The sequence below is a fragment of the Lynx canadensis genome, chromosome D3 (genome assembly GCF_007474595.2).
Source record: "Lynx canadensis isolate LIC74 chromosome D3, mLynCan4.pri.v2, whole genome shotgun sequence".
NCBI lineage: Eukaryota > Metazoa > Chordata > Mammalia > Carnivora > Felidae > Lynx > Lynx canadensis.
This window is the reverse complement of record NC_044314.2, coordinates 10781323-10805068: the sequence shown is the minus strand read 5'-3', so window position 1 is coordinate 10805068 and position 23746 is coordinate 10781323. Positions and strand designations below refer to the sequence as shown.

The following is a 23746-nucleotide window of genomic DNA, read 5'->3' as shown; positions in this document are numbered from 1 at the left end:
AGAACTAAGATATAGGTTTCATACTAGCAATTACTTCCAAAATTACATTTTACAAAATTTGCTAGTAAATGTTAGGTCCATAATGTATGCTGTTTAAAAAAAAAGGAGGAGGAGGAGGAGGAGGAGGAGGAGGAGGAGAGAAATGAAATGTTTCACTGCCTGGCTACCAAATGCAATATTCATGTGTCGTTTACGTCTAATAATAATCGGTCTTGATACATATTCACAGCTAAATTTGTTTATGTTGTAAAGACCTATGTTCTGAATGCACGTAGAAAGAAGTCTTTAAATTGCTTCCCGGACTGTTAAAAAACAAAGAATCAGGAAAATATACAGTAGAATATACACTTTTAGAATTGTTGGCTAATCAATCAGATGTTAGGTAAAGCAGTTTTAAAGCATGTTAATATAATTTAAAATGACCATTATTGAATAGAATTTATTACACTTAAGAAAATTCTATGAACTTAATTTTACTATATATTGTGCTGCCAACATTTTCTGAATGAATGAATGAGTGGACAAACTTTGCACAGCCACACCATAATTCCCCTCTATTAGAAAGACATTTCTGATTTTCAGTGCAGTCAGTTCTTATATCTTATGGAAACCACTTGCTTCTACAGGCATTATATTTAAGATATTTATAAAAATAACAGTAGGTATGAAAGGAACTTTGAAAATAAATACAGTTGCACAGAGGCGTTCGACCCCTTTTTTTGTTTTTAGTCTTTATGTTCCATGACTTTGAAGCATATAGTACTTTTGTCTTATAAATTGGATTCTATGATTTATACGTGCATATCTTTCCAGATGGCCGTGCATACTTTTTTCAGAGACAAAATTATATCTTGTTTTGGAAAATACCTTCTTGTAATGGAGAAACTAGTAAGTGAATAAGCTAAAGAATTTTATAAATCACTAAAAACCACATATTTAACCCTTTTCTTCTATTGCCTTGAAGACTGAGATATTTTAACAAGACAACTAATGTATTAAAATATAGTACCATTGTTTACAAAATTTAAATGATAGTCTAATTTTTAAAATTATTTGACTTAACATGTTTGTAGAGGGAAGTACGAGTGTTGAACTTTAACTAATTCGCTTCCAAAACATTAGCTCAAAAATTTCAATCTGTTGTAATTGTTAATATATCTTTGATGTAAATTAATATGCAATACCTTCTGGAGACATCTCTGGTACAATGGCCTCATAAGGTTCATCTAGGAATTTTGGTTCATTGTCATTGATATCCGAAACTCTGATGACAAACTCAGACTCAGGTTCCACAGCCCTTCCAGTAGTGCTGTCTATTACCTGGGCTCTTAGAGTGTAGAGGGATCGTTCCTCTCTATCAAGCTTCTGGACGGCAAAAATGTCACCTGTTCTCTCATCAATGACAAAAATACTTCCAGCTCCAGCTCCCAAAAGCTTGTACTGGAAAGAGTTGTTTCCATTGTCTAAATCAGATCTTAGCTGCAAGTGCAAAGAGGGATAATTTAGTTTCCAGACATATTTAAATGGACAAATCAATTTTAATGATTTTATTTTCCTGTCTGTTCATTTTCCCCCATGTTAATAACCCCATGTAATTCCCATAGGATATTAAATCAGGTGAAATATTAATTTTAAGATTAAATTGTGTCATCAAGCAGAGGAGTCTGGTATTTCAGTATAAGTAACTGTACAGATCTTATTACTCTAAATAGATTATTCTAATTAGACACTAATAATTGAAAAACAAAGTGCCTTTCATAAACGATGCACACCAAAGTTGGTGGCTCATGGTTACTCTATGATTACATTCTGAGTCACCAAAACCACGCTCTCAGATATTTGCGTTAGATTGGGACCTAGAGACTGATAGGCAGATAACAGTCTAGATGAACAGTGGTATTCTATCTCTAGGTTAAAAACATGTAGGAAATAGGAAAATATTACCAAGAAAATAAGGGAGCGTGTTGGGAAGGTAATGATAGCTGAGCCATCCATTTTGGCATTTATAACATGCTATATAAAATGTACAAATCGTTTTCTATATGATTTCCCAGTTTATCCTCATAGGATCATGAGATAAAAACTATGACATTATCATTTCTACAGAGAAAGAGAGACTGAAAAATTTTTAAACGTTCACAGAGTCATGGTTTTGTATAAGTTTATGATTTAGACAACAGGTCTGTCTGACCCCAAGAGCCTCTCCTGCAAATCACTAAGTAAAATGGTCTTTTATGGCTTGAGTTTTGCCAAATTAGATCTAACTCTTTCTTCCCAACATGTTCTATTCAATTGTCAAATATGTCTTTTCTTCTTGGACCCTAATTGTTTTTATGTTTAAAAGCAAAGTGAATTTGTTCGTTCATAATGTTAATGGACTTCTGAATTTGATATATAAAAACAAGGGTTGGGGCGCCTGGGTGGCGCAGTCGGTTAAGCGTCCGACTTCAGCCAGGTCACGATCTCGCGGTCCGTGAGTTCGAGCCCCGCGTCAGGCTCTGGGCTGATGGCTCAGAGCCTGGAGCCTGTTTCCGATTCTGTGTCTCCCTCTCTCTCTGCCCCTCCCCCGTTCATGCTCTGTCTCTCTCTGTCTCAAAAATAAAACGTTGAAAAAAAAAACAAAAAAAAACCACAAGGGTTATTATGATATAGGCAACACTGGTTGCTTGTTCATATCTAAATTACCTTTACATAAAGAGAAGTATGCCATCATCCTGAAATTATTGTGAATCCCTGGTTTTCTTGATTCATCATTTACAAATAAACCCTTCTTTAAAGTAAGAGCTTCCTGAAAATTCACAAAGCTAACCAAGAAACACAATCTTAAACAAATTCATAACTTTTCTGATAGTTCAAGGTACAATGGACTAATTAATATTTTTCTACGTGATTGTGTGGAATACCTGAAGGTAGCTACAACAATTAATTTTAATAATTTTAATAATGTGTTGAATAACATGGCTATTCAATGGAAGAAACAGATTGGGAATAATAATAATAATGCTATAATAAAAGAGCTATAGCTCTTTTAATGTGATGGTTCTTCACTACTCATAAGATAAAAAGGAAGTCTCCATGACTTACTAATAAGAGATTAAGGGAAACAGTGTCCTTTCCAATAATTATATCAAAGGAAAGTTATGTATGTCCTATGTTTTTCAGGTATCATTTTAATATAATTTGAAAATTTGATTCAATATTAGGATGATGAAAGTCAAATTTAGTAATGAGTAAATGTATTCCAAGTATCTGCACAGTATAATTTTCACGGATCAGTGAGTTTGGTCTTTTCATGGACCCATTTTAAGTAAAAAAATAAAAATAAAAAAAAAGTATATATATTTACTTAAATATACATGAATATATATTAAGTATCTGCCTTTTAAGGTCACAAAATTCATAAGTTAAAGATATTTCAATTTCATGAATTCTAGTGTCATGATATTTTCTTTCTTTTTAATTTTTTAAATGTTTTTATTTATTTTTTATACAAAGAGACAGAGCGTGAGCAGGGGAGGGGCAGAAAGAGAGGGAAACACAGAATCTGAAGTAGCTCCAGGCTCCGAGCTGTCAGCACAGAGCCTGACATGGGGCTTGAACCCGCAAAGTGGGAGATCATGACTTGAGCCGAAGTGGGACGCTCAACCGACTGAGCCACCCAGGCGCCCCTCCAGTGTCATGATATTTTCTATATTTCTATTCAAAACTACTTTTTTCAACCAGGCAATTACCATTGATTTGGCAAATCAGTAGGCCTTTACATTTTTACTTAATCGTGCTTTCCAAACCTAATCTCTGTTAACAAATAGTGCAAAAAGAAAGTCATCTTGGACACATCAGCTACATTTAATTTTCACCAGCTCTTTAATGATAACACCTAGGTATTCATTATTACTCTCTTTTAAAGCAGTTACCTGTGGGTTATTTAAGTCGAATGACAGTGTTTCAAGGCAAAACATCCATTAGAATATTTTCACAAGTATTTTTATAGAATGAAAAAATAGGCAAAACCAACCACCACGTGAACGGAACAGGAGATGTGCCGGGAGCACCGGGAGCACAAAAACACAAACTAGAAAATGTGACAGTTAGCCAGGGAGGTAGTCTCTGCTCTGACTGTACTGAGGCACTTCCCTGCAGAGTCTCATTCACTAAAAGTTCCCCGTCTGTGTGAGTCTGTCACCCCACTCATTGATGGCAGAGCATATGGTACTCCGTGGACTCCACCGCAAATGCGACTAGAGACTCAGTTAACCAGCAGACACTTAACTGCGGACCTCATTTGTGCCATCCTGCCTGTGATTTACCTGGAGTCATCTTAGAGAATAAAGAGATGAGAAATCTGACTCACAGCAGGAACACATACATGCACAAATGTTTGAAATCTGTTTGCATAAGATCCCAATCTAAGCCTTTGGTGGAGTATACACATACACATTCACCGGAGGTGATAGACGAACTCCTCTGGAATCTGGACATCGTGCTAACACTGAAGCTTTCCTGAAAGGGCCAGGGAAAGGGAGTTCATGAATTTTGAGTGCTTCACCCTTTGGGCCCAATTAAATTTTAGTGCCAGTTAATTAGTGGTTAAACTTATTTCAGTTCATTCATCTAGAGAAAGATCCTTAGAACAAGGACACGTTATTGTAATTACCTCTGTTTAGAGAATATTGAATGATAATAAAAACCAAAAACATAAATAGGGAACATTCTATCTCATTAGGAAATTTAAATATATATATATATATATATCTTAAAGATATATACATATATCTTACAAGAAAGTAAAAATAATTATTCTTTATACTTCATAATCAAATGAAGTGTGTATGCTCTTGAAGCTACTTAACTGTAAAAGGGCTTGGTATTAATCTGCTTCATGAAAAATTAATGATGGGTAAATCAACACCTACTGAGCATAATAGAAACTCAGGCTAAATACTGTTGGTAAACGTTATTATTCTCAGTGTGGTTGCTTTGATCCATTACCAAAAATAACACCATCACATTTCCAGATGTTGATAAATGAGGGCTCTATTTTCATATGGGAGACAAAAGTGAAATTTGAAAATCAGAGGTTTCCTTCCTCCTCAAGTTTTGCAGGTATTTTAGGTGCCTGGAAATCAGAAACAATTAATTAGGCCTATGGCTAAAGCTTCCTAAGGGTTCCACCGAGAAAATGTACGACGCATCAAATGCCTTAAAACTTCCTCAACCCATCCATTTAGATTTACATAATAGTATTTCCTGTAACACTCTGATAAAATCAGTACCTGGCCAATGTGATAATTAGTCTTATTCATTTCCTCTGGTACAAAAAACTGGTTCCACATCCAACCACGCTTCACTCTCAAATGAGAATCCGCTGGGTGCTTAACTTCCTCTGTTTGAGAGATTTCTGTTGCCATAAAGCAAGGCCATAGGAGAGAAATTCCCAACGTAAAAGGCAGCAATAAGCAATAATCCATTCTGCTCGTTTGATTCCAACTGGTATTCTTCGGAGGAAACAGTAGCTGCAAACAAAAATTGTGTGTTCCCTTAGAATCTTTTTACGCGTTAGGTATCTTACATATTCCGAAAGAACAAGAAACACAACAAAATTTTACATTTAAAATAACATTTGCTCACATAATTGCTAAAGAAAGGATATAACTTTTGCATCCATAAAAGGAGGAACAACAATATACATTTAATTTATCATCCAATTACGCTTGTTATATTTTGCAGCTCAGCAATAATTTGAATGGCATAATTAGAAACTTCTGCCCAAGCACTGTCCATTTTAAGCTGTAGTCATAAATCTGCCCGAAGGTTGAAAAGTTGATCTGGCAATCTCCTTGATTGACAGTTGATACTGAAATTAGATTTTTTTTTCTTTAATTTAAAAATTCTATCTCCGTAAAACTCAAACTACCCCATTAAAACAAGTCAAGGCAGGGGGAAAATGTAATCTTCTCCTCCCCTTTTTCAATAGCAATAAATTTTCTTACCCAATTTCCCAAGTTATAGCATTTTATCTAGTATTAACTAGACAAAATGACAACTCATCTTGAAACCTGGAGGATTTCATAATCGGTTATGCTGAAGTTATAAAAACACTCTGAATAGAAAACCCGTGCAAGATATTTACCATTTTATATTACGAAGGGTATGAAATGGTTTTCATCTTAACAAAGAGACGATGCTATTTTTAGAAAATAAATACAAAAATATTGTGTCTGAGTACAAATGTCTGATTATTTATGATATAGAAGATGAAGAAAAAAGATATCTTCTAGGGGCATCTAGTTGGTTGAGCATCTGACTCTTGGTTTCAGCTCAGGTCATGTTCTCAGGTTCATGGGATCGAGTCCCATGTCGGGTTCTGCACTAGCAGAGTGGAGCCTGCTTGGGATTCTCGGTCTTCCTCTCTCTCTGCTCCTGTCCTCCTTGAGCTGTCTCTCTTTCTCTCAAAATAATAAAAAAAGAAAGATATCTTCTATTATTTAAATATTAAAAGAGAAACTCTGAACTATTGAATTTTACAGGTAAAACTTTCTATTTAATGGATACTGATCATGCAATTCTCTTTGAAATGACTGGTAATTCTCACCCTTATAGGAAATGGAATATCTTTGCACTTACCACATTGACATAGCACCTCGATATAACCAAACTGGATTTGTTTCTTTGGGACTCATGAAGAAAAATAATTTTGTCAAATCTACAAAGAGTTTAACACTATACAATCAACAGAAAATTCAGACTCCCTATTTCTGTTACGAGTTTCCTGTATGATTTCACTTTGAATCTTCTCCACATATTTTTGAACAACCTTGAGAGATATTTTAGGGCTTTGGCTCTTGTTAGAAGAGTTGTTAAAAAACACCTAATTAAGACAGAACACATTGTCATAAATGGGCATTCTGTGGTGCCTCTCCTTCAAGCAGATGCTTTCTTCGTTATATATTTACTTAATGAAGGTCATGAAATTCAACTGATGTGAAAACTAAAGATGGATTTCATCCTAATGTTGAATATTTGAAATCCAAATAATAATGTCTGTTGTTTAGAAATTGTGAATCTATATTTTTGATACCCAGTAAATAATGAAAGCAGTCAGAACAAGCTCAGTTTCCTAATGAGGATGCTATTTTGTGTAAATTTGGAAAAGTATCACTAACAGTGATGTGAAGTTATAATTATAGTGTTGGGTAAATACATTTATGTCAACTTTATGTTATTATATTTTCATTCATCTAGAAAAAAAGTGAGGGGTTTTAGGAAACATGCTGTACTAGATTCAAAGATATTTAAAACACACAAGAATAAGTATAAAAAAAGGACATTATCTAGAACCTGATTTGCACCAACCTATTTTTTTAATATTTCAGGGTTTTGTTTTAATTTTAGTTAACATATAGTGTAATATTAGTTTCAGGAGAATTTAGTGATTCATCACTGACATGTTATACCAGTTCTCATCACAAGCGCCCTCCTTAATACCCATTAACCATTTAGCCCCTCCCTCTGCCTACCTCTCTTTCAGCTATCTTCAGTTTGTTCTCTGTATTTAAAAGTCTTTTATGGTTTGCCTCCCTCTCTCTCTTTTTTTATCTTTTCCTATGTTCATCTATTTGGTTTCTTAAATCATAAATATGAGTGAAATCATATGGTATTTTGTCTTTTTATGACTGACTGACTTCACTTAGCATAATACACTCTACCTCTGTCCATGTCATTTCAAATGGCAAGATTTCATTCTTTTTGATGGCATGGTAACACTCCATTGTATATATATACCACTTCTTCTTTATCCATTCATCAGTGGATAGACCTTCAGGCTCTTGCCATAATTTGGCTATTGTTGATAATGTTGCTATAAACATTGGGGTGCATGTGCCCTTTTGAATCTGTATTTTTGTGTCCTTTGGATAAATACCTAGTAGTGCAATGGCTGGCTCGTAGCAGAGTTCTTTTAACCTTTCGAGGAACCTCCATACTGTTTTCCAGGGTGGCTGCACCAGTTTGCATTCCCATCCACAGCGTAAGAGGGTTCCTCTTTCTCCACATCCTCAACAACACCTGTTGTTTCCTGTGTTGTTAATTCTAGCCATTCTGACTTGTGTGAGGTGGTAACTCACCGTGGTTTTGATGTATTTCCCTGATGATGAGCAATGTTGAGCATCTTTTCACGTGTGTTAGTTATCTAGATGTCTTCTTTGGGAAAATGTCTATTCATGTCCTCTGCCCATGTCTTTACTGGATTATTTGTTTATTGGGTATTGAGTTGTATCACGTTTTTATACATTTTGGATATTAACCCTTTTTAGATACGTCGTTTGCAAATATCTTCTCCCATTCCATAAGTTGCCTTTGAGTGTTGGTGATTGTTTCCTTTGCTGTGCAGAAGTTTTTATCTTGATGAAGTTCCAACGGTTCACGTTTGCTTTTGTTTCCCTTACCTATGGAGACGTGTCTAGTTAGAAGTTGCTGTGGCCAGGGTCAAAGATATTGCTGCCTATGTTCTACTCTAGGATTTTGATGATTTCCTGTCTCACATTTAAGTCTTTCATTCATTTTTAATTTATTGTTGTGTATGGTGTAATAAAGTGATCCATTTTCATTCTTCTGCATGTTGCTGTTCAGTTTTCCCAACACCATTTGTTGAAGAGACTGTCTTTTTTTCCATTGGATGTTCTTTCCTGCTTTGTCAAATATTAGTTGGCCATAGAGTTGTGGACCCATTTCTGGGTTTTCTATTCCGTTCCATTGATCTATGTGTCTGTGTTCGTGCCAGTACCATACTGTCTTGATGACCACATTTTTGTACTGTAACCTGAGGTCCAGAATCATGATGCCTCCAGATTTTCTTTCCTTTTCAATATTTCTTTAGCTGTTTGGGGTCTTCTGTTGTTCCATACAAATTTTAGGATTGTTCCTTCTATCTCTGTGAAAAATGCTGGTGTTGTATTGATAGGGATTGCACCGAATGTGTAGATTGCTTTGGGTGGTATAGACATTTTAACAACATTTTTTCTTCTAATCTACGAGCATAGAATGTTTTACCATTTGTTTGTGTCTTCTTCAATTTCTTTTACAAGTGTTCTGCAGTTTTCGGAGTACAGATCTGTTACTTCTTTGGTTAGGTTATTCCTAGGTATCTTGTGGTTTTTTGGTGCAATTGTAAATGGAATCGATTCCTTGATTTCTCTTTCTGCTGCTTCATTATTGTGTATAGAGATGCAACAGATTTCTGAATGCTGATTTTGTATCCTGCGACTTTATTGAATTCTTGTATCAATTCTAGCAATTTTTTTTGGTTGAATCTTTTGGATTTTCTATATAGAGTAACATGTTGTCTTGAATAGTGAAAGTTTGACATCTTTCTCGTCAATTTGGATGCCTTTTATTTCTTTATGTTGTCTGCTGACAGTACTACGTTAAATAACATTGGTGGAAGTGGACATCCCTGTCTTACTCCTGACTTTAGTGGAAAAGCTCGCAATTTTCCCTATTGACGATGCTATTAGCTGTGGGTCTTAATGCATACGGGGTCTTTTGCACATGGCCTTTATGTTGTTGAGGTATATTCCCTCTATCCCTACTCTATTGAGTGTTTTTATTAAAAATGAATGCTGTACCTTGTCAAATGCTTTTTCTGCATCTATTGATATCAGATGGCTCTTACCCTTTCTTTTATTAATATGGTGTATTGTGCTGATTGATTTGTGAATACTGAACCACTCTTACAGCCCAGGAATAAATCCCACTTGATCATGGCAAATAATTCTTTTAATGTACTGTTGGGTACAGTTTCCTAGTATCTTGTTGAGAAATTTTGCATCCAGGTACATCAGGGATATTGGTCTGTAATTCTCCTTTTTCTTGGGGTCTTTGTCTGGTTTTGGAGTCAAGGGAATCTAGCCCCATAGAATGACTGTGAAAGTTTTCCTTCCATCTTAATTTTTTGGAACAGTTTGAGAAGAATAGGTATTAATTTGTTAAATGTTTGATAGAAGTCCTCTTGGAAGCCCTCTGGTCTTGGACTTTTGTTTGGTGGGAGATTTTTGATTACTGATTTCATTTCTTTGCTGGTTATTGTTCTGTTCAAATTTTTTATTTCTTCCTGTTTCAGTTTTGGTCATATATATGTTTCTAGGAATTTATCCATTTCTTCCAGAATGTTCAATTTGTTAGCACCTAATTTCTCATACTATTCTCTTATAATTGTATTTATGTTGTGTTTATTGTGATCTCTCCTCTCTCATTCATGATTTTATTTACTTGAGCCCTTTCTCTTTTATTTTTGATAAGCCTGTCTAGGGGTGTATCAATTTTACTAATTCTCTTAAAGAACTAACTCCTAGTTTTATTGATCTGTTCTACAGTATTGTTTCTATACCATTTATTTCTGTTCTCGTCTTTATTATTTCACTTCTGCTGGCTTTAGGCTTTAGGCTTCATTTGCTGTTCCTTTTGTACAAACTTATTTTTATAGTTACTTTTTTTTATCAATCTGTGAAAATATTTCATGATAATTCAATATCTTTAAATGATAAAAGAGAAACTATTGTGAATTTCATTAGTTGCGGAAGTTTCTTTGTGGTTATATAAAAACATACCCTATTTTTGGTCATGCCATGTGTACTGAAGTATGTTGGTGTTGGATATAACATGACATCTAGAATTTTTTTAAAGCATTTCAGAAAGAGTAGGAGCATTTAGGAGCAGGTAAAACCATGCACAGGCTTGATAATTAATTCTTGAAATTGGGTCATGAGCATTGGCATAGCTATTATTTATTCTTCACTTGTATTTAAAATTTGTATACTAAAACAACAATAATAATTTATTCTGTACTTCTTAAATCCATTTGGTGGACAAAAATCATTAAACAGTTTAATATCAGATATTGATGAAAATGCATGAAGAACAGACTCCAATACAATGTTGATGAAATTGAAAATTTGGGCAATCATTTTGAGGAATAGTTTGGCCAAATCTACTATATTTAAAAATTAGTTTAGGGGCACCTGTGTTTGTGAGTTTGAGCCCCCTGTCAGGCTCTGTGCTGACAGCTCAGAGCCCGGAGCCTGCTTCAGATTCTGTGTCTCCCTCGCTCTCTGCCCCTCCCCTACTCAGGCTCTGTCTCTCTCTCTCAAAAATAAACATTAAAAAATAGTTGAATGTATAAACTAACAGCTATTTTTTTTTACTGCTTTATACATAGAGAAACTTTCAAATTTGTCCACTATGAGGCAAATACAAATTGGATTAATTTGGAAAAAGGATATGTGAAAAAAAAAAGTTCTAATCAGGGTATTATATGATACCAATTATAAAGTGTTTCAAAATTATAAGATGATGCCCTAAGAGACTATTGTCATACACAGATTTTGTAAAGTCTAGGAAAAGAAAAATGATATGCAAGATTTATTATGGTATTTATACCATGACAGTAGGAAAAGAAACGGGTTTAAAGAAGTTGAGAAATCTCTGTCACGTTTTTCTCCCTCTAAATAATCTCAAGTAAATATGTCAAATAATAACACTCATTAAATCTGGGTGATTTTTCTATCTTATATATTTTTTCAGATAAAGTAAATGACTGAAATGTTTTACAACGAAATTTAAAATTAAAAGCTAAACTATCTTATTTCATAGTCCTAAATCATAATAAAACAGACATGAATACCCTTTTATTTGAGCCTCTTACTATACAAATACAATAATGACATGCAGTAGGTATGTGTGAATTATGGAATATTATGGCTTTGTTTATACTCTTCTAGATGCCAAATTGTCTGTAATGGTCACACATTTCAGGGGAAGGGAAAATGTTTCAAATAATGGTCCACTTCTGATTGAAGAGCGTTGACAGCTGTCAGCAGGGCCAGACTGAGAAAAGTTCAAGGCAGAGTCTGGGCTAATAAGGAAAAATGTTATCAATTAGTGTGTCTGAAATGGGTCCTAGAGAAACAAGGAGTGACATTTCCGCCCTAAATCTGCAGTCCTGTTATATTTTCCAGTCAGGTGAATGTGGGGGTGAAAACCCGCATAATATTTCAATATGGAAAAATGCTAATACTGTGTCTCCTGGTAATTTGTTTAGATTAATTTCATTTCCAGTCCCTAGGCATATTTATAAACATTAAGTAAAAAGTAGAATGAACTATATTTCAAAATACATAATGTATAAAAATTAAATGACATTGCTATTAACACAAAATTACATAATAAAATAATACTAATCTCTGAATAACAGTATTATAGTAAGTATCAACATATTATGTCCAACTAGGATCATATAATTTGAATATTAGAAACTGTATTTTCTCTAACGTATTGCATCCCCATATGAAGAAATTTATATCGAGACATTTTGAGTGACCTGTCCAGTAGCAAATAATTATTTACCGGTAGAGGTAAGACTGGAAATGGAATCTTAAGGGCACAGAGTATATACTGTGCCTTACTGAACGGAAGAAAGAAAACACGTAGATACCTAACAATGCGCATGACATCTGTCAGTGGTAGTTCACCGTATTTGAATTAACAAAATATCTATCAATTGCATTTTAACGTCTGGACCAATCTTGAAACTAGACACAATAAAATGTTTTCCGTTATCTCCTTTTAGAGTACCTCTCCCCGCTTCTTCTAAAGATCATTGAGGTCAAAAAAAGGGAAGAATAAGTCAGAATGATGGATTTGGTGTCTGTGTGGGAGAAGATAAAAGTTGAAGCTAGAAGAATGTGGATTGGATAAATATAGAAACTTGATCCTATTTGTGATCTTTTTAAAAATCAAGTGAAACTTGGCAACTTCATAGAGTGACACCACCCATAAAGGCTTTCAAAGGGCTTTCTCGTAACCGCTAATAGGAAATATAGAAAGAAATGTAAGTGGATGTAGCTTGCATACATAAGTGAGAAGAAGTGATATTTCTGGACCAAATTTGCAATAAAACATGTGCCAACTCTTTCTCTGTAGAAGTAGACGTAAAAGGTCTTTCTTTGTCACATTTATAAACTCTCGTTAAACATATTTTGCATATTGACTGGCACAAATAAAAGCATTTTGCTACAGATAAAGCAATACGAAGTCAGAGTGCCTGTATAAGAGTCTCTCAAGCCCTCTTTGGCATCACGGCCTTCCCCATTCACTATTTGTGTCATGTCTTGAGTCGTGGAGCCATTTCATCCCTGGGTTGGCTTCTAGGAACTCTGTTCTCAGCAGTGGAGAGGACTGTGGATTCTTGAGCACCATATTCAGTGCTAAACAATGACAAAATTGAGCCTGAATGTGAAAATATTCTAGAAGGAGAAGAGACAGATTCCAACCGATGAAACACCCACTGGCAAACTCTCGTTTTAAAAAAATCTGGTATCCCACATTTTTCCACCTTCCACAAGCTACCAAAACATGATGTCTCATCATTTCAAGGCTGAATTGCTACATGTCTGCGCGCCGAAGATTTGCCTAAAACCATTTTTGGACCGTATCCTTCATTACACGTTGCCAGTGCAATTACTCTGCATGGGACTTAATTATATCTTTGCCATATTTGTAATGATTTTAATTTGGTCACTGCATGTACATATGTTATTTCTTACACTTACTTTTCTGTGGGGCTGCAGTCAAACTGCAGTCAAATATTGTGGCTGTATGGCTGCAGTCAAATATTTTCTTTAGTGAAGTTTCTTTTTTCTCTTAATGTTCTTGTGAAAATATATAACATAGAACAACAAAGCAAAAAAAAAAAAGAACAAGGGCGAGAAAGCAATACTTTACTTCTAATATCTGACAAAATATCACTTACATTATTCGAGGAGATAAAACTGCACATATTTATCCATGCTTTCAGTTTCACTGTGTAATTGAAAAACACTGGGAATTCCCTGAATACTCTAAATCTATTCATTTGGAGAGATACATAAAATTGGTCTCACAGTTAACAAAGAAACAAGTGAATAAAAACAAATTTCAAAATTCATATTAACATCATGCTATTCAGCCATTACATACGGGGCTGTAAAGTCATTTAACGATATGGAAATATGGCTGTAATGCTTCGATAGGTGAAGGAAATAAGTTAAATGCAAAGAAAATGAATCCATTAATTTAGGAAAAACTTATGTTGACAAATTCAGTGGAGGGAGCCTGAAAGACGATGCCCTCAAATACAGGTAGTAATCATATCTGCACTGAGAAATTATAGATCAATTAAAATTTTCCTCATGTGTATCACATTTTAATATTTATTACATGTCTACCTATAATTATGTAATAAATTATAAGACTGGGACGCCCAGGTGGCTAGGGCGGTTAAGCATCTGACTCTTGATCTCAGCTCAAGGTCTTGATCTAAGGGTCATGAGTTCAAGTCCCATATGTGGCTCCATGCTGGGAGCCTCTTTAAAAACAAACAAACAAACAAACAAACAAACATGTTACACGAGTTTATTTGGGGTTTATTTAGTACCATCTTGACGATCAAGAGACCACTATCGGCTGCCTCTGGGGCTGTTCTCCAGAGGCAGGTTGGTGGGTTGACGAGCCAAGGAAGGACTGAATGACTACACCAGCCGTACCACTAGCTGTGTGTCTTTACAGAAGTCTAAACTCTGGCTGCCTACTCATCTCATTTGAAAAACGAAGACCACGCCAGCGACACTCCCATGGAGTCATCTTGATTAAATGAGTCCATGCGCCTAGATATTGCCTGGCACCTATTGTTATGTAAGTGCTTTTAACTACATGAAAGTAGCTACCTATAAGTGGGTGATGACAATCTATTTCTCAACTTCAAAATATTCAGCTGTTATTTCTTCAAACAAGACAGACATATGAAAATAAAAGCCGTTATAAATGGCCATCACAAAATGCGTAGGATACATGGCACGTAATGCATGGGTTCTACATGTATTCTCAAATGGTTTGAAAGTCTTTTTTTTTTTTATTCTGGAACATGGCTATGTGACTGACAAATAAACATTGTCATGCTTGCAATAGTATGTGATAGTGTATGGATGTATACGGGCAGAAAGCAATCCCAGCGTGACTCAGAACAATTATGTTTTCAAAGAAGACTAATTATGACTTAAGGGATGGAAAATATTATAATCTATGCACTTATACAGTTGGTAACTGAATCTAATTATGAATTGTCTTTTCTATGACCTCGTCTTAGTTACATAAAGATAATTATTCCATCTGTGAAAACTTATAAAAATATAATGTCTTCTGAAAGGCTTGTGGAAAGCTAAAAAACTAAGCTCAACTAAGCCAGCTCCTCATAGGGAAAAACAGATGGCCATTAATATAATGTCTCCATCTTTAGAAAACCGTTGAGTGGCTCGGTCAAAATGATATATCAAAAGCCTAATAATTTGCGATGGTCAGGAAATCCTAAAGCTTAGGGGAAAAAGGAAAATTCTCAAAATCATGGTTTCTAAAATGCTACTTAATAAAAGTAAGATAAAACCCTTCTCTCCCACAATTTAATTAAGCATGTCTAACTTCTGATATTAAGATCCAAATGTGTTAAGTAAGCAAATTTTATAAAACCTCAGTGTGAAACAAATAATAAAACGCAGCTCTGAGGGCTGTGAGCAGTTAAATTATTACAGGGGAAGTATTCTTTTCCTTTCTCTCTCTCCCAAAATGAGAGAGAGAGACAGAGCACACAAGTGGGGGAGAGGGCGGAGGGAGGTTGAGAGACAGAGACAGAGAGAGTCAGAGAATCTTAAGCAGGCTCCACGATCAGCACAGACACTAACGCAGGACTCAGGCTCACAACCATGAGATCATGACCTGAGCCACAATCAAGAGTCAGGCACTTAATCGACTGAGCCACCCAGGCGCTCCCCCACCTTTCTTTTAATTTAAGGAGTTATGTGTTTATAAAAGGGGAAAAAAATGTAGACTTTGAAATGTCTATTAACAGTCCCCTTTTATTCCATAAGTACCTTTATAATTACTGTTAGAGCAGTAGCATGGGTGGTTGGTGACAGGTTATAGACTATATCTTGAGCTCGAATTGTTTTTGTCAAACACCACCTCCATATTCATTCCAAAAAAAAAAAAAGGTACTGTATATTTGTGGAAATCTATTTAACCCCTGTCCACTTACTGAAATACAAAAGCAACTATCTTGAAACTGTTAGGTTGTTGTACTCTTTCAGCTGAAAAATCTTGGGAAATCTGTATTGTCTACTATGTTGTTTCCCATGTTAATGTCTGCCTTTATATTTAACTTACATACATATATATATTTATTTTAATCCTTTTTAAATTAATCATTTAATATGATATTAGCTTTTAATTAAATATTTTGAATGTTTGAATCAGTGCTTCAAGGCCATCTGCAATTCCAGACACTGGGATGTTGCTTCCCTGGATGTACTGACTCAGGCCTGTGACTGTTTGTCCCTCACTTCAAGGTGCCAGTGTATCCGGCACTCAGACTAATCACAGTCTGCAGAAAGAGAGAAGATGAGTCACAGAATCAATAATATGGAAACAGCATTGACGACAGTTGATGACCGACTGGATTTCAAGAGAGACTGTCTAGGGAATGTCAAAGGTAGGCTTCGAAGTACTAAAGGTATCTCCCTGCAAAACTTACAGGTGAAGATTCTAAGTAGGCACTTGGTGATTCCATACTCAGAATTGTAATTGTTGCCATGGGATGTTTCCTTTCACTCCATTGCTGTAAGAAAGGCTTACTTTTAATTCTTTAGGATGACGTAATCCATCCCTAACCCCGGGATGATTACCAAACTGACATGGTTAGGAGGAGAACATGACCTGAGAGTAAAAAAAAAAAAAAAAAAAAAAAAAAAAAAAAAAAAAAAAAAAAAAAAAAAATAACTAACATCTTTTGGTCACTGTGGTACATATACTATTGTATACCAATATCTCTCCTACAATTTGGCTGGGTTATGTGATTAGCTTTCTAACCATTTATAAATAAAGGTGATGGCTATCACTTCAGACCTGGAGCAGTGAAGGACCTGTGAATAATTATTTTGTCTTTCTCTCTCCCTTCTCTGGCAATCAGATGCTGTAGTTATGAGATGATAGAACCTCAATCAAGGTAGGGGCACTGGCAACTGTGTGGAACTGAATATTGTAACCCCATGAGTCTCATTAAATATTTGTGGTATGAGGTTACTGAAAGGTGGGCAGTTACTTGACTACATAGCCTAGCACCCTAATAAAACCCCCAACTATATTCCTGGAACCATAAGAGGTACTTCGTGTTTCCTCTTGTTAATTTTCTTTGTAATCAGTGAGATATTAATTGTAAACCTCCGTTTAAAAAGAGAAGAAAGAAGGCCAAAGTGGGGTTATATAAACTAATGAGAAAAAAAGGAGTCACAAAGGCCAGCTATAGATAGTAGCTGGAATCAAGTCTTGTCAGAGTAATAAAAGAGATAAAAATGCCTAACCTGAAAGAATACAAGAAGTTGAATAGGGTCAGAGTGGGGGAGAAAGATGATGTGCCCAGGGACAAGTACATTTGCATATTAATTTCAAAAACATTATTTCAGACAGCGGCCCAAGTCAAGCCATTTCCAAGTTAAGACATTAAGGGTAGTTAAATAGGGTACAAATCTCCAGAGTCTGTATAATTCAGCTAATTTCTTCCTGTGTATATGTCAAGCCATGGCCTCTCTAGTTCAACCTAACCCAGTCTGGATTTTTTTAGGATATTTTCTCCACAATTTTAGGTACTGAATTAATTATTTGGCCATTTCCTCACTATTTTGGAAGCAAATACTTAAACTCTTTCATATTGAGCTTAATTTTTTCTTTTGATTTCAAATATTAACCTTTTATTTATGTTGATATTCTAGAGAGTAAAATATTTTAGGTATACCTAAATCTCCAATAATAGTAGTAATTATATTTCTTCCTTTCTAATTATACCTCTCCTGCCCACTAACCCAACTGTTAAATCTGACCCTCCTAACTATTATCTGACTGATGGATTCAATTCAACTTGTTTACATCAGGAAAAATTAGTTGAATTATTGTGCGTAGACACTTGTATGTCCAGTCCTGTAGATTTCTATTCCCAGTTTCAAGCCCAGAGGCTATAACCACATGCTTGAGTTGAGTGCCAGAGAGAAAAATTTGAAAAGCCAAGGGCACATGGGACACAGAGGGAAATAAATAGCCAAGGACTTGCTCATCTCACGATACCTAATAACCAATAATATAAAAGTACATTACATGCATGCATACACACACACATAGAATTCCAAAATGTTTGTTTTTTCCCCATTTTCACATGGAAAGGCTTTTAGTATTTAAACATTAAGTGGGATAAATATTGAGGGTTTTGTCATATATTTTAATATGCTAAAAAGTTACTTTCATTCCTAGTTTTTAAAGAGTTTTTGTTATAAATATGTGTTGTTGTTTTTTTTTTTTTATAAAATGAGATTATGAATTGAGATTACCAGGTGGTTTCTTTCTTTCGATTTGGTCTGATAGGGTATAGAATAGAGTGAATAGTTTCAATAATATTGACACGTTCTTGCATTCCTAATGTATACATACCACTTTGTATGTATATAATACATAATAAAAACTTAATAATCTATAAAGTGTAAGTTATATATGTTATATATTACAAACTACCTATGGTATATATTGTAGGCAGTATATATATATATGTTACACAAAATATAAATTTTAAGATATATAATATAGACTATATAGCATATGATGATTTCCAGCTAATATCATATGAAAAATGATTCTACTAGTTCTTTCCTACACTGTCTTTTTTGGCATTAGGATATTATACCTATATAAACTGAATTGAGGAACTGTTGTGATTTGGATCACCATACAATATTATAGAGAGTAGATTTAATTTTTAATTGATCCCAAGTAGATTTTATCTTCATAATTAGTTGAATCTGATTCATTTTTAGTTTCTGTGAATAAAAGTAATCAAAGTTGCATTCATTACACACAAAAACAAAAATTATGTTTAAACAAACAGAATGTTTTTTTTTAAAGGCTTCTGCTGTGTGTGTGTGTGTGTGTGTGTGTGTGTGTGTGTAGTTCTATACAGGTTGAATACTATTATTCATGCAGATATGCCACTGATCCACCGATTAGAAAATATAATATATATCCCAAATTTCCTTTATTATCAGTTTAATTCTAATGAATATACGGCTTTCAGATAGTATAGAACCAATAAATAATGACTTTCAATGGTAAAAATAACTAAAAAAACAAATTTAGGAAATAAAAGCTTCATAGAACAATGAACAAAGTATACTTTTGAAGATTTCTTGAACCATGAAATAAATCATGGTTTAACAAAATCACCAGTTACCATGCATGTAAAGCATGAGAATTTCCACAATCATAAAATTATGCAAAGGGAGACATTTTTCCCCAAAACATTGTTTGGATAAATATGAAACACTGCGAGTTCATTATTTTCATCACATAAATAATATCTGGCAAATTGAATGTATGTATCACCATAGAAACAAGGAAAGGAAAAATATTTTTCTTCTTACCAACAATGCATTCTACTGTCCCAAGAATGTATTACAAAATTATTTATTTTGTCTTCAATTTCCATTAAGTATATATTATTTTGTTTTTCACTTGTTGAAAATCTTTTTAGCCATTGCTTACTACAGTAAATAAAGACAGTTACCCTCTATTTGACATTTTTTTGCTGATGTTGTATTAGTAACTACATAACACATGGTCAAATATATCATCTAAATGTTCCTTTCTTCAATTATCAATTGTTTTCAGTACATATTTTTTATGACTATAATAGCTATAAATGTATTCTACCATCAAAAGCAATACTTAGTAAGCACCACTGCCAAATGGTGTGGAAAATATAATTTTGTATTGAAAAAGGCATAATATAAACATGACTTTTTAAAGACCTAAATCTTAGTGAATGGAAAAAAATTTAAAGCCATATACTTCATTGTGTGTGTGTGTATGTGTGTGCATGTAGAATACACAATTTAAAAATTTATAAAATACTATCATAATTTTCTAAATTTTTTTTCTTTTTAATGTTTATCTATGTTTGAAAGAGAGAAAGACAGGATGCAAGCAGGGGAGGGGGAGAGAGAGAGGGAGACATGGAATCCGAAGCAGGCTCCAGGCTCCAAGCTGTCAGCACAGAGGTCCAATGTGGGGCTCGAACTCACGAGCCGTGAGAACATGACTTGAGCTGAAATTGGATGCCCAGCTGACTGAGTCACCCAGGCACCCCTAAAATACTATCATAGAACCAAATAGTACCTGATTCAGATGAACTGGTTAAAGTATTAAAAGCATTTTAGCCACCATGCAAAAGCACTGTATTTGACAACTGAAGTAATATTATTTTAAAATCTGAACAAACATGACAAAACATGAAGGAGGTGATTATATTTTCTCTACTTTAAAGTGTTTTTTTAAAACTTTTATGTCTATTTATTTTTGAGAGAGAGACAAAGCACAAGCAGGAGAGGGTCAGAGAGAGAGGGAGACACAGAATCTGACGCAGGCTCCAGGCTCCGACCTGTTAGCCCAGAACCTGATGCCGGGCTGGAATTCAAGAACCATGAGATAACAACCTAGGATGAAGTCAGATGCACAACTGATTGAGCCACCCAGGCACCCCTAAAGCATTTTTTTACTGTTTCCTTACTTAGTTTGAGAGAGAGACAGAGAGAAAGAGCACACAAGTATGGGAGAAGCAGAGAGAGGGAGAGAGAGAATCCCAAGCAGGCTCTGCACTGTCAGCTCAGAGCCTGATGCAGGGCTATATCCACAAACCACGAGATCATGACCTGAGCTGAAATCAGTAGTCAGATGCTCAACTGACCCAGCCACCCAGGTGTCCCTAAAGTGTTTATTACGTATGCAAAGGATCCCTTGTTCTTTAAATCAGTGTAAAGTAAACAATAACTTGGTTGGTTCCATCACTCAATTTTTGGAAAATGATGCACTCACCTTATTCACACTAGAATTAACCGAAAAGCTAAGTGAAATGTGGATACCACACTCCACAGATTCAGATTCATCATTTAGGTGTGTTTAACAGCTCCAGCGTGATTCTAAGGCAGATAGTTCAAGGATACCACGGCCATCATCCTCATCCTCACCATCACCATCATCACCATCATCGTTATCATCATCAACATCTTATCCAGCATATACTGGGTACTTACCTCATGGTTATTAGTATACAAAGAGTGTGCCATTCTTTAACTGATTTATCTTACGACAATTCTATGGCATATGTTCCATTATTATTGCTATCTTATAAATGCAGATAGTGAACCCATAGAAATAGCTTTGCTTAGCCATGCAATAATTGGTCAGGCCAGAGTTAAATCCGAGCAATTTACTTCCTCCAGAGCTGGTACCCTTAAACTTGCAGGAGCCATTTTCCAAATATGGATGCTATTCTAGAACATAAATATATGTGGAGATACTGGCCAGGATTTATTTCTAGGGCAGTTTCCCAATTCTCCTATGAGAAAAAAATACTTAGGGTAAACTCCAATGCTGTAATACGTTTTTAGGTGCTAATCATTTATTCCTATAACTTTTACCACTATCTAGATATTTCATAAAAAATACTCTCAAAGTTGAAATGCAATGGTATGAGGTAAAACTTCAATAGAATTTCTCATATTTTGTCACAGTTGAGTTGACCCTCTTGGGCACACTCTGTGTTACCTATAGGAGACTATCAGGGAGTCACTTCCTTGGAGACTGCTCTGCAAGACGGAAAACGTGGCCATTTTGAATATTCAAGTCCATATCGCCCACCTTATCCTGCTTTTCTCTTTCTTCAAGAGAACAATTTGCAGGGGTCCTCAAACTTTTACTTTATGCCCTGGTCATGCAGTAGTAACGTTCTGGCTGCCAAATTACACCTAGAATAGATGGTTATGAGAAGTAATACAGATTAAGGATAGACAAAGGTAGGTTATGAAATAAGGAATTATGTCAAATGAACTGTATAATTTCCAGCTGGTTCTTTTTCTTAATTATATTACTTAAATCTTCATTTACTATTAAATGAATGCTGACCGTTAAGGAAAATCTGTATAAAATGTAAAGATTTGTGCCTCTATAATATTATAGCTGCATGACACCAGTCAAAGTACTTAAACACTATCAGACTGAGTTTCTCCAACTGTAAAATGAGATAACATGCCTAACTTCTAGGTGTGCTGTGATAAGTCACATAAAAATAATTAGCTGGACCTGAAGCTTATGCTTTAAATATTCAATAAAGATAGTAACAATTATGTCACAAAAAGATACCATTTATTTAAATATTTATACTCCCAGGTTTCTTTGGAAAATTCTAATTAATCTCTTCCTGAAGTACAAAACAGAATCACTAGTAAGTCCCGATTGCTACAAGAATAAAAAAATCTGAGGAGTAACTGTCAATATGCATACTGTTTAAATCATGCAGGAAAGAGCTCATTCAATGTCACAGCAATTGACAATGGGAAATACATCCTAAAGATTACAAATAATTTCAGGTTTTTATACCCAAGGCTAATGGCGTCCAACTTACATTATGTGAAATGCCAGGATCTGGCAGGAGACGGGAGTAGAAATGTGTATAAGTAGTCACAGAACCTAAGAACTCCAGAGATATCAGAAGGATAAAACCATTACCATATAGTTCCATTGTAACTTCCAAATATAGATTTACAAAAGTTGATTTCTATCAACTTGTAAGTTGAAGTCTCTCTCTCTCTCTGTCTCTCTCTCCCCTGCCTATCTGCCTCCTATCAACCTTCTTTTTAAAAATTTTCTTTAATGTTTATTTATTTTTGAGAGAGAGAGCAAGAGAGAGAGAGAGAGAGAGAGAGCAGGGGAGGAGCAGAGAGAGGGAGGCAAAGAATCCGAAGTAGACTCCAGGCTCTGAGCTGTCAGCACAAGCCCAATGTGGGGCTCAAACCCATGAGCTGTGAGATCATGGCCTTAGCAGAAGTAGGCCGCTCAATCGACTGAGCCACCCAGGCACCCCCTTTCAACTTTCTTTGATGGAGAAATATATATCCTCAAGAGAAAAAACGAAATGATATTTCAGAATCTCTAAATCAATCACCTTGGTCTTGCCAGAAAAATGTTTCATGAAGTCTGGCAGTATTTAGACTCCATTCCTCACTTATACAAAAAGAGATTTCCCAAACAATTTTTACATTCCTTATTCTTACACATACATGAAGTCCCATTTGGGGCAAGACTCTAGTTGAAAGAAAAAGTCCAAACCAAATACAAAGCATAAAAATATAGCTGAAAAGAAGCAGAAACAAATGCCAAGAGTGGTAGAGGACAAAGGGAAGGGAAAGGGAAAGGGAAAGGGAAAGGGAAAGGGAAAGGGAAGAAAGAAATGGAAGGTAAAGGAAAGAAAAGTTAAATGAACAGGGACAGGAAAAGGAAATGAAATTTCACGTGCCAATTTCCCTTCCCTTACGCCTTTCCCTTTGCCCTTTCCCGCACCTTTCCATTCCCTGACCTCCAATTTCCCTTCCCTGTCCCTTTCCCTTTCCCGCCCTTGCCCTTTCCCTTTCCCTTTCCCTCCCCTTTCCCTTTCCCTTCCCTTTCCCTTTCCCTTTCCCTTTCCCTTTCCCTTGCAAGGGAAAGGGAAAGGGAAAGGGAAAGGAAAGGAAAGGAAAGGAAAGGAAAGGAAAGGAAAGGAAAGGAAAGGAAAGGAAAGGAAAGGAAAGGAAAGGAA

The 23746-nt window shown here is 35.2% G+C and overlaps 1 protein-coding gene across 1 annotated transcript in view; it reads right to left on the bottom strand.

Moving 5' to 3' along the window:
* Window positions 1–23746, bottom strand: part of CDH19 (cadherin 19) — a 102374-nt gene that overhangs the window by 69690 nt on the left and 8938 nt on the right. The window contains exons 2-3 of the mRNA XM_030337030.1: window positions 5274–5513; window positions 1185–1479 (exon numbers count right to left, since the gene is read on the bottom strand). Coding sequence (XP_030192890.1) covers window positions 1185–1479; window positions 5274–5468 — 490 coding nt within the window. The 5' untranslated portion in view covers window positions 5469–5513. The remainder of the gene's footprint in view (window positions 1–1184; window positions 1480–5273; window positions 5514–23746) is intronic.